General features: G+C 36.2%; 3 protein-coding genes across 4 annotated transcripts; 2 read left to right on the forward strand and 1 right to left on the reverse strand.

Moving 5' to 3' along the window:
* Positions 1-196: 196 nt before the first annotated feature.
* On the reverse strand, positions 197-1,662 carry LOC129872947 (uncharacterized). The gene has a single exon (XM_055947907.1). The coding sequence runs from the start codon at positions 1,491-1,493 to the stop codon at positions 483-485; it is 1,011 nt and encodes a 336-aa protein (XP_055803882.1). The 5' UTR covers positions 1,494-1,662; the 3' UTR covers positions 197-482.
* A 1,514-nt stretch (positions 1,663-3,176) lies between these two features.
* LOC129874751 (uncharacterized) lies at positions 3,177-6,996 on the forward strand. Its single transcript, XM_055950100.1, has 6 exons — positions 3,177-3,576; positions 4,468-4,503; positions 5,201-5,402; positions 6,172-6,250; positions 6,350-6,467; positions 6,615-6,996. The coding sequence occupies exons 1-6, from the start codon at positions 3,401-3,403 to the stop codon at positions 6,637-6,639; spliced, it is 636 nt and encodes a 211-aa protein (XP_055806075.1). The 5' UTR covers positions 3,177-3,400; the 3' UTR covers positions 6,640-6,996.
* A 670-nt stretch (positions 6,997-7,666) lies between these two features.
* LOC129872340 (CRM-domain containing factor CFM2, chloroplastic) lies at positions 7,667-15,486 on the forward strand. 2 transcript variants are annotated; one of them, XM_055947305.1, is made up of 13 exons: positions 7,667-8,464; positions 9,571-10,078; positions 10,153-10,283; positions 10,413-10,718; positions 10,799-10,955; positions 11,040-11,332; positions 12,552-12,611; positions 12,714-12,845; positions 13,301-13,336; positions 13,584-13,853; positions 13,951-14,179; positions 14,576-14,706; positions 14,795-15,486. In XM_055947305.1, the coding sequence occupies exons 1-13, from the start codon at positions 7,754-7,756 to the stop codon at positions 15,017-15,019; spliced, it is 3,189 nt and encodes a 1,062-aa protein (XP_055803280.1). In that variant the 5' UTR covers positions 7,667-7,753; the 3' UTR covers positions 15,020-15,486. The 2 variants fall into 2 exon arrangements, with proteins under 2 accessions (XP_055803280.1, XP_055803281.1); XM_055947306.1 differs by lacking the exon at positions 13,301-13,336.
* The last annotated feature ends 810 nt before the right edge of the window (positions 15,487-16,296 follow it).

A 16,296-nucleotide genomic window follows, 5' to 3' on the forward strand; every position in this document is an offset into this window, starting at 1 on the left:
AAAGAGCAATCTACTAATCTTGTCGGAAGATTTGCAAATTCTGGCGAAAGCTGGTGAGTTCCTTCATTTGCCGGTCGTCATAGTGCAAATATGTAGAATCTAGATAAAGTTGAAACTCACCAACCTGAACTCTAAAATCTTAAAAGAAAGTTCATTTATAATTAAAAATTCCAAATATAGATATTGAACAGTGAAATAGAAAATATAGTAAAGCTCCTTTTGATAAGAAAAGTTAGTTTATCATTAGTATCAAAGAGCAAGTCTTCCACAGACCAAAGGAAAATATATATAAATCACTTCAAAGAAAATTTCTAACACAACACTGCAATTTGAACTAGAATCATCAAATACAAAAAGACTGAAACTTTCTTTTTTCTATCTCACATCCTTTATACAAAGGGAACCCCAACCTCTAAACCATAACCCCTCTGCAAAGAATATATCTTTATACCTAGTAACAAAAAAATGAACCATCGATTTCCTCAAGGATGGATATGATAGCCATTAGTTTCTGATTCAGGAACAGGTAAGATAGCCTTTTGCATTTCAACATTCATCTCTTCTTTTATCACATTCTCATTGTCATCATCTTCATCAGACTCCAACTTAAAATGAGCTTGACTATCCATTTCCAAGTGTTGCATCTCAGCTCCAATAGGTCTATACCGCATATGTTCACGGCCAATGCCATGTTTTTTACACACAATTGAGTATACAAAAGAAACCACAGCCACAAGAAGAGCAAGGTGGCAATTGAACTGAAGGGTAGCAATAGCTCCACCTCGATGGTACTCAGGATGACCTTTACACTTAACCGTGTAATTACCTCTACTCTTTTCATGCAAATAGCATCCATGTGCAATCAAATCGGAGAAAAACGCAAACCCCATTTGAAGAATCCACATCCCTTGCAAAATTAACCCAATCCCACGTCCCAATCTAGTGTAATTCGATTTGGGATTTTTCAATTCAAGAAATGAACAAAATGCACAAATAGTAATAGGCACAAGCAAGAGATCATAGTAACGATTCTCAACTCCACTTGGGTCTTTCCTTTGAAGGTAAAACAACAAAAATTCCTCAGCAAAAGCGAAGAGGCAAAGCAAATTGAGGATCGGTGAAGGTAAATCAAAAGATTTTTTCAAGCAGGTCATGAGCCCTAAAACCGAATAGAGAAAGAAAACAAGCGAAATTGCAATAACCTGCAATTGAAGCACGGAACCAACGTTGTCTTTGGAGTTGAGTGCGTCGAAAAAGGATAATAAGGAATTAAGAACGAAAAGGAACGAAAGGATTAAGATTAATACAAAGGTGACCGATGAAGAAAAAACAGAATCTTGGTCATGCTTATCTGTAGATGAGTTTTGTGGCGGCGATTGGGTAGTGGACGACGGTGATGAATTTTTCAGGGCACCGGAGGAAGAGACCAGAGATTCCCAAGCGCCGATTAGTATGAATCCGCCGCCGGCGACAGTATAGCTGAATAGCCCCATTGTTGACTTTGATTATCGTCAGGTCGCAAGAAATTCTATCTGTTTATGTATTGAAGAGAAGCTTCGTTCATCTGGCCAGGCTGTGCCTGCCTATTTAGCCTGCGCCCCTCTAGTTAGACTTGTCTGAATTTGCTTTCCACCTGACTTCCGAAGACTCATATATTATTATTTTTCTGTGCTAAATTTAAACGAGTTAAAATAATGTGAGTTAATAAATAAATAGCTCATTCGTTCTAAAGTTATATATATGATATAATTAGAGATATTTATACTCAAAAATTAGTCATCAAAATGAAAGAGATTAATATTATATGAATTTCAAGACGTTCTAAAAAATCGATGTAAGACTCAAATATTATGTCTCATAAGTTATAATAAGATCATAACAAATTATTATGCTCTGCATTCGTTGTGCTAGATTATTTTTAGCCCCGAATCAACATTATATTATTGCATTACCATCCTAGGTACAAGGACACAAAGAGGGATGAGTGCCTCTAATACCATTGATATTAATTCAAACGTGGTTAGTTTGTATCAAGACTATTAGATAATGCTATACTTCTCCTAAATTATTATTATTTTTTTTGGAAAAATCTCTTAAATATTTATGTTCCTACTTATTCTTCAACTTCAACTCAATCTTTTAAAGGATCAGTTGATGTAAAGCTATCTGCATATTTAGAGTAGAGTAATCACCACAACACGATTCACTAATATCATGAATTTTTATGTATTAGTAACACATTTTTCAATACACATTAGAGTGTATAATTATTTAGGCTGAAAAAGTGTATTAAATAAGTTACTAATACGCAAAGCTAATAAATGCATTATTTCTTTTAATACACTTTATCAAACGAAACAAAGCTTTGATAAAATCCCTCACTTTTTTTTCAAAAATAAGCATTTTCTTTTTTAAAAAAATCAACACTTTTTACCTTCTAAAATTTATGCAAACAGTCTATTATTGATAAAAATAAATTTAACAATATATATCAAAATATCCAAAAAGATTGCGGAAAAGATGAAACTCATCCATCAACAAAATATTTCTAATTTTAAAGTAAATTTTATCATGTGAATCTAAATTAATAAAGCCTAGAGCGGGATTTGATTTCATGACCTTTTTATAAATTTATTTTTACTTTTTGGCTTTTAAAATTTTTCTGAAAAATTCAGAGATCTTTATTTCTAAGTAAAGAAATCGTAAATATGAAATATGGGAGCACACAATATACTTAGAGCCCGTTTGGATTGACTCCCTTTTTAGCTTTTGAACGTGTTTGCCTAATGCTGACTTTAAGTCATAAAGTTTTTAAAATCAGTCAAAAATGAAAAGTTAGGATTCCTAACTTTTTTTTCCAAAGTGCTTAAAGTCATTTTCTTTGACCATGGAAATTACTTTTATATTCCTTATATTTTAACTAAATTCCAAACTACCTTTTTTTATTCTTTTAACCCTAAAATTCACATCATAAGCACTTTTATCCAAACACTCAACTGCTTATTTATAAAAATAACTTTCAGCAGTTCAAAATTCTAAAAGCACTTCATATACGTAAAAATTACTTTTTTTTAAGCCTATCCAAACGGGTCTTAACAAATGACACAACTAAAATACCAGAATAAGCACTTTCTCTAAAACCCCACGTTATTTATCACATTCTGAAGCCTGTATTAATATTGCGCTTCTTCTCGTGTGCACGCATCCTTTATGCTGTTCCTCTCCGGAACTTCTTGCCCTGTTTGAGTAAAAAAATGCACTTTCCGTTCCTGCTTTTCTCAGTAAGTAATTGCAAAATCCTAATAATCCTTATCTTGTACAAGGCATAAAACAAGTATATAAATACGACACTCTTCTCATCCATAAACTGCAACTACTCCTACATTCTACAGTAAACATCATGAATATCATCAACAGGGCATCTTCGATTTTACTTTCTCTGTTGTTCTTCTTGGATTTTTTCCAAGAATCTGTTCATGGGCGCCCTCTTTTACTGTCAATTGGCAGACCCAAGCCGGATGATGCTGCCTTATTTGCTCGATGGCTCGTTTCTCAGAGTTCTTGGGGTGTCCTCAAGTATGTACTATCTCCCTTCTCTAGCTTTGCTATCGCTCTGTCTGAAAGATGGATTGTTTTATTGTTGTTTGTTATTTTTAGTCAACCCCAATTGGTTTGGGATCGAGGGTTATTGACTGTTTGATTGTTCTAGATTTTGTTTCTGTTTTGGTCAGATGCAGCTTCATAGTTCATAACCTAGATACATCTTGTCACTACTGAATGCTATTTAAGTGTGAAGACATAATTTTTCTTGTTATCTTGTTTCCTGTTTGGAGGGGCTAGAACTTCGGCATCCCCTTGTCAATTACTCCTTCCTTTCAATTTGTTAGTCTACTTGACATGGAGTTTAGAAAAGTAAAGAAAATATTTGAATTTTGCTGTGTTAAACTAATGCGAAACACATCGGTGGCACCTAAAGTTGGCACCAACTTTTGCTTAGACACCTAAACCAGGAGATGTTCATTTTAGACACTTCAAGTAAGGGTCGAATGTGTCATCTTGACATCAAAAAAGTGTCAAGATGACACATTCGACCCTTACTTGAGGTGTCTAAAATGAACATTTCCTAGTTTAGGTGTCTTAGTGAAAGTTGGTGCCAATTTTAGGGGGCCACCGATGGGTTTCGCCTTAAACTAAAGATATGTGTAATGTATGGTCTTAAGTATGTCATGTGGAGAGTTGGATTAAAGCATTGCCTGAAAAAGGGAAGAGACGTTCTTTTGAAACAACAAACAAATTGAAATGGAGGGAGTAGCATGTTAAATCTGCATTACAGATGTTTTCATTTGTGGCAGCTAAAGTCAACTTACTGGCTATGACAGATAACAGTACTGGCTAAATATATTATATAAGATTGTTGAAACCTAGTAATTTTAACTGAAAGCTGATTTCGCGACCTTTCTTTTGCAGTACTATAGCAAGTGATATGGGAGGAGCACCGTTCGGGTATGTATGTTAGACTATATCTCTGTATATTGTTTGGGGAGCTATTTTGTTTGTCTTAAGTTTTGCTTATGGATAGATCGTGATTATCTGATAGTCCTAAAAGTGGACTATTTTGAAAAGCTTTTCTGTAGTCATGTATTTCCTGATGATCAGCATTCTCATTCCACTACCAAAAAGGAAAAATAAAGAAGAAGGGTTCGAGATGTCTTTTATTTTATGTTACTTCGTACTTCATAAGGGAGGGGTCAACAGGATTGTCATCATGTTACTTTGTACTTCATAGGGGAGGTGTCAACCGGATTGTCATCATGTTATTTGGTATTAGAAATGTATTTGTTTTACCATTACTCTTAGCATACAATTTACAATATTTCTTTTATTGCATTCTAAAGCTGCATGATCGTAAGTCAAGTATCACTCTAGGAAAAGGAAATGTCTACATAAAAAAGTGGAATGGTGATAATTTTTAATTCAGGAGATAGTTCTTTGTTCGATTTTGAAGGGGTTTGGACTTTGAATTCTTTAGAAGCTCTCGACTTAGAACTTTATGTTTCTTGAACCTCGAGAACCTTTAGGACTAGAGATGGAGGATATATGGAATGAGATGTTTTATGGATTTGATGCTGTTCAATCTTGTTTTAGAACCAGTCATGACTTGTTTTAGTAGTCTTATCTTGAATTACTTTCTATTGTGCAGGAATGTTGTTTCATTTAGTGATGGGTTACCAGACAAAGGCCGTGGCATACCGTACTTCTACTTAACAACACTTGATCCCACTGCTAGAAATGCATTAAAAGACCAGAGATCATCATTTACAATCAGTGAGTACGCCATTGGAACTTGTGGCAAGAAAGATCCTGAGAACCCATCTTGCGCCAAAATTACCCTTGTAGGAAAGGTGGTTGCACTAACAACTCTTCTCCTTTAAACAAGATCTTTTTTCTGTTTTTTGATGTAGCTGTTTTTCAAACTAGAGTTCTTTGTGATTTGCCGATTATTCTGGATCCTACTCTTCCATGGCATCTTTTTCACTCCAAAGCTCAGCGCATCCCTTTACTATCCCTTAGTAGTTGCTAAGCCCTTTATTAGTAAAAAAATGTCTTGTGCATTTTATGGATGGTAGAACATGATAATGCTCTTCTGTGAACCTTATTATGGTAATTTTAATCATCCTGAAAACTCAATATTATGCCTGTTCCCGGAATTTTGAAAGTATACTTGCACATTTTTGCACACATTTAATTCTGAAACAGATTGCTAGTCTGAACTTTCCACTAACTGGTTCCTCAGTAATCATTTGCACTCAATTTTGTTATTTTGGCGCTGTAGTTTGTCGGCATCAATGTCGAAAAGATAAGAGTAAACTAAAAAACATAATATTTGATCCAATTGCTAATCAATGCTTGAAAATGTCATAATATGTATGATAGGAGAATCTGTTTTCACCATGGTTGCTATCATTCTATGTTGTGCTAATTGAAGCAATTACGACGTTGATGGATTCACTTGTTAAGCTATGAAAAAGATGTTGATTTGCAAACTTATGGCTTGGAAGTCCAGAAAACTAGATGTTGCTTGTTTCTTTTGTAGTTCCTTTGTCCTAAAGTGTAAAAATATCGTCCACATTCTTGCTAACGTTATCATACTTTGTCTTTGTGCTGTTTTAGTTGAAAGTTGTTAATGGAGATCCAAAGGAAACTAGCTTTGCTCAAACTGCTTTATTCACAAAACACCCTGAGATGGAAGGTAAATGTCTTGAGCTGCCATTCTAAAGTACTACAGTTCTCCTATGCTTACTTTTGTTAACAACAGCCCTCACATGTCACTATTTTGAACCAATGACAGGTTGGCCCAAGAGTCACGATTTCCAGATATACAAATTAGAGATAGAAGAGATATTTATGATCAATTGGTTTGGTGGTCCCAAACCTCTCACCGTGGATCAGTATTTGCAGGCAAAAATGTGAGTTTAGACTTAGGAGCAGTAAGAAAGTTGCTAAAGAAAAAGGCATATGTTGTAGATTCTCAATGAATTGAATAAATAAATAAAATATTACCGTTTGTTTCAGTGTTGATGTCAATCCTTATATAACACACAATCCATACGCAGGGATTGTCAAATGGCCATTGCATGAACGCCCTTTACCTATAACAATCTGCAGACAAGTCCTTTCCAAGTGAAGGTTGAAAGTGGTTTAAGAATGTGAAAAAGGTTTTTATGGTATCAAGTCAGTGATCAATGAAATTCAACTGTAAATAGGAGATACTTGTGAAGCTCACTATCATTCATTCACTTATGCACTTGACATATTGTATGATTTCTGATTTGTAAAATTATGAAAGTTGTATGCAAATAATGGGATACAACATCCCTTTAACTATTCCACAAGTCTCTGGATATTGGAGCAGAGGAAGAGAACTGTATAAATTTTATAAGAAGGATGTTCGTTAAATTTGTACAATTTATCACAATATTGTTTTATAACTTCTAATACCTCCTTGTTTTGGAGACGAGAGTTGAAGTAAAACCACATACCCTGTTTAATCTTATAAGTCCCTTGAGGAGGGTACGCAGCTTTACCTCATACCTTGTGAAGGTAGAGAAGATGCTTCAAAGTGCTTAAGGACGAAATGTGTTTAGTTTGTTGAGTATAAAAGAACATTTACATGTTTTGTTCTGCTGAACCTAATGTGTGATTGTCACTAAATTTTATTTCATGTATCCTGGAAGGACAGGAGATTCATACTAGAGTGAATTCTTAATATGCATTTTTTTTTATAATGGTAGTGTCTGAGTTGCTAATATTGACTAAATATACGGATATTTATTATTTCTCATTAATATAGATATCCAGTAAAAAATCATGTAGTGTTTTATTGTTATTGTTGAAAGTTGAACTTTAGTACTCAAATTCTCAATACACTTTTAAATGCCCATTTTATATTCTCAATTACATGTGTCAGTTATGAAAACAAAGTAACCTTTGACTTTACTGTCAAATGGACTTGACCTTTTATGAATTCGAATTAGTTGAGTCCAAAACGTCAGAAACTTAATAATTAATTAAATAATTAATCTTAAAATTGACAAATTACAATAAATTTGTGTATAGTTTAATTATGGTTAAATATTAAAAAGTACATATAAAAATCATATATTTTAGCATAGGCCAATATCTTTCCAGTCATTTTGATCTTCTCTCGATGTAAGGATAGCATCACTTGCCCTCATCATCTTCCCCAACACCAATGTTGCTTCCTTTCTGCAACTTCCATCCCATAAACCCTTCTAAAATCCTCTTAAACCCCTCACCGTCACATTCCCTCTTCTCCATTACACCTTCTCTTTCCCTAAAACCCTCCTTTCCCCCTACCCTCCTTACCGTTTTTGCCACATCCCCTGATACTGAAGCTTTACCGGAATCCGCCATCCGAAGAATCGCCGACAAGCTACGCAGTCTTGGCTTTGTTGAAGAATCCAAGAATCAAGAAACCCAAGAAAATGCTTTGAGTTCTAATTCCACTGCTAACTCACCTGGTCAAATTTTTGTTCCTTTGCCTACCCAATTACCCAAGTACCGTGTGGGTCACACGCTTGATACCAGTTGGAGTACGCCCGAAAACCCGTTACCGCAGCCTGGTTTAGGGAACTCTATACAGAAGTTTCATGAACTGAGGAATGAGTTCTTGAAGGAGAAGGAGAAAGAGAGGTTGAAGAATAAGGAGGATAAGAAAGAGAGAGCGCCTAGTTTGGCTGAGCTTACTTTGCCAGCTGAGGAATTGAGGAGGCTGAGGACAGTTGGGATTGCGCTCAGGAAAAAGTTAAAGATTGGAAAGGCTGGGATTACTGAGGGAATTGTGAATGGTATTCATGAAAGATGGAGGCGTACCGAGCTCGTTAAAATTACGTGTGAGGACATATGTAGGTTGAATATGAAGAGGACTCATGAGTTGTTAGAGGTTATTACTTACTCTCCAATACTCAGTTGTCATAGTTTTAACAAATTGAAACTGCATGCTTGGGTTTGTTTTAATTGGATGAACTCATTTGAGACTTTTCCAAGATTTTCCTATGTAGACTAATGTAACAAAATAATTTGAACAGATTCACTTTGGCAATTTCTTCAGCCCTCTGTGTTGCACATGAAAGTGAGTTAATTTGCATAAGAGGACATGGATACCAGAAGAATGTTCTCCATAATTGCTCCAAGGCATACTCTCCATTTTGAATTGTTGTGCTAGTCATAATATGGGGAATTTAGACCAATTTAACAATTATATCAAATATCACAGATAAAGACTTAAAACTTTATGCAGGTGGTTTACTGATCCTTGTATACCTATGGTTGTTGCCTTCCACTTTTCTATATCACTAATTCTGAGTAGTACTTACAGAGAAAGAAGACATTGTGTCTGGGAGATGTAGTGTAGAAAAGGGGCCAATTTATAAAGTAAAATGGCAGCATTTGGTCTCTCTAATACTCAACATATCTTCCTTTTTCCAAAGCTTCTACCCGATGTCGGGTGGCATTTCCTCCTTTTGTGGATCTTCTACCTGCTCATCCACCGATTAATTCCCTGACGCCACTCTACACTCATCTGGAGGTTTTGTAGGTGTGGCCCACTTTGAACTTGATTAACTCTTCACCAACTCGAAATTGAAGCTCACTAGCACTCTTCCCGTAGCTAGGAATGGTCGGGCTAAAATAATAGACACCTCTATGTCCACTTCACAATTCAACACTACAAAGTCTACCGGCAAAATAAATTTATCTACTTTGACTAGCACGTCAAATAGGATACCAACCAGTCTCTTAATAGAACAATCCGCCACCAACAGCCTCATTGGAGTAGGTTTGGGGAGTATGTGAGTTAACTTTTTTCCTTTAGATGTCTCTGATATGTTATCTATGACATGAGTTTACTTATCAAGAATTATAATGGTTTGGTGTTTAACCGTAATGCTTTTTCATAGGTAGAATTCATAATTCTTAAGTTGGTTTTAATATGCAGTACACCTCTGCCATAATTCTTATCATTGTTTTGGCTTATTTAAATATTCACAGAAGAAAACTGGAGGTCTGGTTGTCTGGAGATCTGGAAGTAATATAATTTTGTATAGAGGAGCTGATTACAAGTATCCTTATTTCTCTGAAAATAGCTTCGAGAATAACAGTGCACAAGATGCTACTTCTGACTTGTTCATGGGTACGGAAGAGCATATGACTAACTCATCTAGCATGGATGCGGTAAAATCTGATGCATCGGACAGAAAGTTGCCTCCACGTGTAATCCAGGGCGTAGGTTCTCCAGACAGAGTCCGATTTGAATTGCCTGGAGAGGCAGAACATACTGAAGAAGCTGACAAGTTGCTGGAAGGTCTTGGGCCCCGCTTTACCGATTGGTGGGGTTGTGAGCCATTGCCTATCGATGCAGATCTTTTGCCAGCTGTAGTCCCTGGGTACAAGAAACCTTTCCGTCTACTTCCATATGGAGTAAAACCTAAATTGACAAATGATGAAATGACAACACTGAGGAGACTTGGTCGACCTTTGCCTTGCCATTTTGCATTAGGTAAGTTTAATTTGATTGCAGACTATTATTTTACTAGAAAACATCTGATATACTTGCTCGTGTATTTTTATCAGGTAGAAACAGAAAACTCCAAGGATTGGCTGCTGCAATTGTGAAGCTTTGGGAGAAATGTGAAATTGCAAAAGTTGCCGTTAAAAGAGGAGTTCAGAACACTAACAGTGAATTGATGGCGGAAGAGCTTAAGGTTTGTGAAATGAGTTTAGTCATTTGACGAGATATTTTTGTTTTCATGCAACACTTGGCTCTTTTCTGAAAAATGACTATACTTTGTAGAACTTATCCTATTGTGTTTCACATAAAGTAAACTTTGCAGTGGCTGACTGGAGGAACCTTGCTCTCTAGGGATAGGGAATTTATTGTCTTCTACCGTGGGAAGGACTTCTTGCCCTCTGCAGTTTCTTCAGCAATAGAAGAACGGAGAAAGCAAGTTGTTGAAGAGGAAAAGAGGAGTGGTTTTAATTCATCAGAAGCAAATGCTAAGGAAAGGAAACAATCCACAACGGGAAGTGTTTTTGATGATGGACATGCAAGCAGAAATAACCAGAAAGGTCTCCAAGAAAAAAAGAAACTTACATCCATGGAAGCTGCTATCAAGAGAACTGCAGATAAATTAACCACTGTATGTGTTCATAATGGTTGCATCTGTCCACTCTCTTGCAGATTCTAATATTTATTTTTGAATGTTTTATATTTTGCCAGGCATTGGAAAAGAAAGCCAAGGCAGAGAAGCTCCTTCTAGAGCTTGAGGAGGATGAGGTGCCACAACAATCTGATATGGATAAAGAGGGAATAACTGAAGAAGAAAGATTCATGTTAAGGAAGATTGGCTTGAGAATGAAGCCTTTCTTACTTCTTGGTGAGTGCCTCTGTACTGCAAGCCTATTTCTTTTGCCAACATATTTATGGAAGTTGACTCATGTATTTCTCTGGTCATGCTCAGGTAGGCGGGGAGTCTTTGATGGAACGGTCGAGAACATGCACCTTCATTGGAAGTATAGGGAATTGGTAAAGGTAATAACCGGTAGGAAAAACATTGAAGAGGTCCACCAAATAGCTAGGATGTTGGAGGCAGAGAGTGGGGGAATACTAGTTGCTGTTGAGCGAGTTAATAAGGGTTATGCAATCATTGTGTACCGAGGAAAGAACTATGAAAGGCCTGCTTCTTTGAGGCCTCAGACTCTTCTAAGTAAAAGAGAAGCAATGAAGCGCTCTATTGAGGCTCAGCGACGTCAGGTAATGTTCTAGTAGTTAAGGTTCCAATAAATGAATCTAGAAGCTTCCAGATATAATTCCTCTTTATTTTAGTAATTGACTTTGGCATGGTTTTAAAATTTAGTAGATTTGACCCCTTTATCAACTACAGTTTTCTCTGCTTCCATTCAAAATTGAACATTCTGATTCTTTTGTTCATCTCCAAAAAAAAATAATCTAATGTTCTGATTTACCCTTTTAATTATTATTGCAGCTATACATCTCACTTTCTACTAAAAAACTAAGAAGAGTTGCAGAATTGGAATGTAACTTATCCCAGCCAATATCAGAGTTAGAATAGAAACCAACTTTATTTGAAAATGAAAAATCTCCAAAAGGAACCTTCCTCACGTGGTATGAAGGATAGCCAACTTTGTCACTCAGTATAAACAACCGTGTTATTTTATGTGATCCACTTTTGTTCGTGGAAGTACATCGAGTCACTTAAACATCTAGGCATAAACATGGGGGTTTTGGTGAAAAATGAATTGTTCATGGTAAGTTTAGCTGTGAAATAATCCACATCTAGCCCATCCTTTTATGGACTCCATTGGAAATTCTTGCATAACCAAAGCATGACAACCATATAACTCAACACGAACTTGCATGTGTAACCTGATTCGGTGCGATGATAGACTTACAAAGGTTAGCTCTAGTACCATGTGAAAGAACTTGAGCTTTCAGACCAAAATTGTATGGCCATGCTTGGAGTAATCCAAGACCTTGATAAACCAATTGGAAGCCCTTAACCAATCTAGACAATTTACTACGTAACTCAACATAAGGAATAGCTTACATGTTGGTACTTTGATGTTTTTTTTTCTTTTTTTTTTTTTGGTATAAGGACAACTTCCATTTGTTGTGTGTCTGTTTCAAGTTCTTGATCTCGCAACTAGTTAAATTTGCTGGCATTTGTTTCTAGAGATGTGTTTCCATCTATCATTATCATTGTACTTCTACCAGTCGAACAATTAGAAAGGGAAATACCGAAAAAGTATCAATGTCTTTCTGCAACACATTTGAGTTGAGGTGCAGGTAAACCATTTTGTATGATAGTCTGTAAGCTTCTCTACCGTTGTGAGGTTTCTTATTTCTATAGATTTCCATTTTCCTCCTCTTCTTTTCACTTGCCTTTCTTTCTGATGCTTCTGCCAAACTTCTTCTGCTGCTTATCTATCTTTTGCTTTGTTTTCTGATGCAGTCGTTGAAATTACATGTCTTAAAGCTTACACAAAATATAGAGGCTTTGAAGTCACGGTTGGTGTGTTATTTTAACTTATTGGAGTTGCTTTGATTTTTGTGTTCCAGTTACCAGCTCACTTCTAAATTATATTGAAATGTTGCACGATTTGCTTTGATTCAGGCCAAAAATGAGGAGATGATTCATAGTCAGTCCCTGGATATAGTTGATATGCAGGCACCTGTGATGGGAATATCTGATGCTGCAGGCAGAACTAATTACCAGTCTAGTTTAGCAAGTCCTTGCATTTCTGAGGTGAAAATTAATGCATTTGTGGTACAATACATTCTGTTACTGTTGAAGGAACAATTTATGTTTAATGTTGCTTCTCATATTTTTGATACTTGTTGGGTGTGAGATCCTTTATCAGCCAAATATAAGGTACAAGCTAGAGTGTCACCTTCAAAAGTCTCAGATACCATAGGCACAAACCACTTGCCTTCAAGTTGTAGGCATCTTCTTTATGCTCTCACTAAATTTATTAGGACAACATGTGTAATTAATACCTATGTTTAAGAGATGGATTGATCTGGAGTTAAGACGGGTTGTGGACATATAACCACCCACATTCTTATCATCATGTATGAAAAATTTGTTGTAGAATCCTGTGTTGTTGTCTTTAGTCATAGTTAATGATAAGTCACATAGCTGCCCACATGACCCAAATTTGTAGTTTAAGGAATTTTCTTAACCTTTTCTATCTGTTGTAGGTGTTCCTGCTACCTAGCCACACGCTGAATATCATTGTAAGAAAACGTTCCTTCTAGAATCGAACTGTTTTAGTTGAATTTAAATATCATAGAGTACTAAGCAAGATGGAAAGAAGCGCTATGATGGTTATAGAATGTGTTGAATATGCTTGAAATCAATCAAGGTTAAATGTTTCATCTGCATGTGGTCCTAACATTCTCCGTAGTATCAGTTTTTGCATCTTTTATTCTTTTGCAGTGTGAATATTGAAAGAGAGAAAAGCTTATGTAGCTTTATATTCAGGATTCTGGGGATGCTGCAGAAGACATTGACCCCAGTTCTCAGAACAAATTATCAAGTGATTCCTCTGACACCGACCACAGTTCTCAGCAAGAAATTCCAAGTGATTCCTTTTTCCAATATGAGAGTAAGGCTGCGGCTACATTTGATACAGTTCAACCTCAGCAACAATCTATTTCATCAATCAAGGAATCAAAAAGTATGTTCAATGAGAATGTGGACAACAAAGCATTTGGAAGTGCAGTGGATGAATCTGTTTCCAAATCTTCTAAGGTAAACTTCGTTCTCTTCACAACTTTTATGATTTTATTTATTTTCCATCTTGAAGTTTATGGTAATTTTTTTTGGATGCTTTTCTCGTTGATTGTAGGGTGAAGTTAAGATCCACTTTTCTGAGGCCAAAAGTTTCAACAAACCTCGGGAAGTTGACAATAAAAAGGTGTCTCAAGTTGATTCTGTAAAGCCTCAAGAAGAACTTAGATCCACCCGGAGTAGGTCCGCAAGGATGCCTCCCAGAAAAGTACATCTTTCCAATAGGGAGAGGCTGCTTCTCAGAAAACAAGCCCTCAAGATGAAGAAGCAACCAGTGCTTGCTGTTGGTAATGAGTACCTCTTTTTTTGTCTCTGTATTCCTCCTACTGTGGTGTAGTCAAGTTGTATATAGCTAGTTTTGAAACCAAGAATTAACCAACGTGCATTTCCATTTTAAGTGAGAAGACACTGCAAGCTTTAGCTTTCACTGAGTTGGGCATTTGCTCAAAACTTCATTGTTTTGAGATATGTCTTTAATGATGTCAAAATATTTCACTTGTGATGGACTTGATGGTAAACTGGGACGCAGAAATTTTAGTTTCACCTTGAAAGAGCAGGAGAAATTTATTTGATGCAAGCAGGAATTCGGCATTTTATGTGTTTATACTGCTAATCTTCTTTCCATAAGCAGTCTTGGTGACTCCTTCCCTTAAATTTTTTCTTCCTTTGCATCTGTGTATCAGGGAGGAGCAATATTGTTACTGGAGTTGCCAAAAATATCAAAGAACACTTTAAGAAGTACCATCTTGCAATTGTGAATGTCAAAGGAAGGGCAAAAGGGACTTCAGTTAGGGAGGTGGTTTTCAAGCTGGAGGTTCGTGTATAGGCTATTTTAGATGCTTGTTTCATTTGGCACCACCCATATTTACTGAAAGCCTATCTTTTGACATTTACATCTGCAGCAAGCTACAGGTGCCGTTCTTGTTTCTCAAGAACCCAGCAAAGTCATATTGTATAGAGGTTGGGGACCAGTTGGAGAGCATGTTCCTTCCAATGGAAATGACACCAGAGATTTGCGAAACAGCAGAGAGCCGAAGGAACTGATGTCAATATCTCCTGAGCTTATATCAGCAATTAGACTTGAATGTGGTTTGCAGTCCGACCATGAAATGGAGGTTGCTTCGTAGGCAACAACCAACTTGGGTACAAGGGAAGTTGCCAACTGGTTTCGTCAGGGTCAAAGCCTTGAGCTCTCGTCTAACAACCCTTTTTTTGCCCCCAATGATGGTCTCTGAATTGTCTTTGCATGCATCTGACAATTGCTTTCCTGGTGTGGAGTTGGAATATAAACTGTGCATCAACTCTCCAATACAAATGAAAGGGAACCAGCTGCCACTGAGCTTCTCTCCTTGCAGAATTTTGAGTAACTGGAATAAGTTCCACATGATATTTCCTGTCTCGCGTGACAGTGTTCATTGTGCATCAACTGGAGAGATTCTGGGATGAAACCTATAACTGTATGTTAGTTAAGTGACGCTGCTAATTTAATTGTTTTCGAACTAGCTCCATCTTTTATTGGTTTCAGATAGGTTATCAGTTCTCAATTATCCGTAGTTGCTGACCTACATTTTATGTAAATAGAAAGTTTTAAACACATCTTTTACCATGTCATCTATTTAATTTTCCGTAGTTATTTAAGGACAGAGATATCAGTCACACATTGCACATGCTCCTTTAGATTACATCCTGCTTTTAGATTAGTTACGGTCATAACAAAACCAGTGCGTAAGCAACTCAAATGCACCAAAAAGAAATAGATTGCTTAAGTATCTCTGGATTATAGTACAGGCTACAGAGTAATCTCTCCTTATTTTTCTTTCTTTTGGGGTATTTAATACGTAGGTCTGCAAAATGGATACAGATAACTATTAATTTCTGTTTTTATCTTTTTGGTCCTGAATTTGAGGGTTATAAAATTTAATAGTCCTCTCTTCTATAACATGGTTCATACCTCCGAGTTCAAGTTTATAAAGTTTTGCCTGAATTAACAAAACTAATTGCAGATAAATTTACAGTGATTGAAACGTAGACTTCCGATCGTACTCCCTCGGTATCGATTTATGACTTTGCCTTTATCAAGGATCTGCTCCGGAAGCTAAAATTAGACCAATAAATTCTTTTCTAATAAGCATTATATATTCAAAAATTAAATAGAACGTATTTCTTTTTCAGATTAAATTCTAAAAAATAATACATTTAAAATGTTTGGTCAAAATTCTACTAGTTGAATCTCACACCAAATATGAGAGAAAATAGAGTTGTCAGCTTCATATACAACGAAGCAACGGATCTAATACTACAGTGGAGTAATTCACAGCATTTGATCTAAAATCTCTCAAAGATATGACGTCTAAGAGCGTAAGACTTATGAGCAGATAATAATATTGAGCAACAAAGGAACTAT

This window comes from Solanum dulcamara, chromosome 11, assembly GCF_947179165.1.
Source record: "Solanum dulcamara chromosome 11, daSolDulc1.2, whole genome shotgun sequence".
Classification (NCBI taxonomy): domain Eukaryota; kingdom Viridiplantae; phylum Streptophyta; class Magnoliopsida; order Solanales; family Solanaceae; genus Solanum; species Solanum dulcamara.

What these genes read in the sequence shown, in the direction of transcription:
- LOC129872947 (XM_055947907.1), bottom strand. Translation starts at nt 1,493, where the DNA reads ATGGGGCTATTCAGCTATACTGTCGCCGGCGGCGGATTCATACTAATC.
- LOC129874751 (XM_055950100.1), top strand. Translation starts at nt 3,401, where the DNA reads ATGAATATCATCAACAGGGCATCTTCGATTTTACTTTCTCTGTTGTTC. An exon ending in AAATTACCCTTGTAGGAAAG is followed by an intron (nt 5,403 to 6,171) that starts GTGGTTGCACTA and finishes GTGCTGTTTTAG; the next exon opens with TTGAAAGTTGTTAATGGAGA. An exon ending in CAGTATTTGCAGGCAAAAAT is followed by an intron (nt 6,468 to 6,614) that starts GTGAGTTTAGAC and finishes ATCCATACGCAG; the next exon opens with GGATTGTCAAATGGCCATTG.
- LOC129872340 (XM_055947305.1), top strand. Translation starts at nt 7,754, where the DNA reads ATGTTGCTTCCTTTCTGCAACTTCCATCCCATAAACCCTTCTAAAATC. An exon ending in GCCTTGCCATTTTGCATTAG is followed by an intron (nt 10,079 to 10,152) that starts GTAAGTTTAATT and finishes TATTTTTATCAG; the next exon opens with GTAGAAACAGAAAACTCCAA. An exon ending in AGGCTTTGAAGTCACGGTTG is followed by an intron (nt 12,612 to 12,713) that starts GTGTGTTATTTT and finishes GCTTTGATTCAG; the next exon opens with GCCAAAAATGAGGAGATGAT.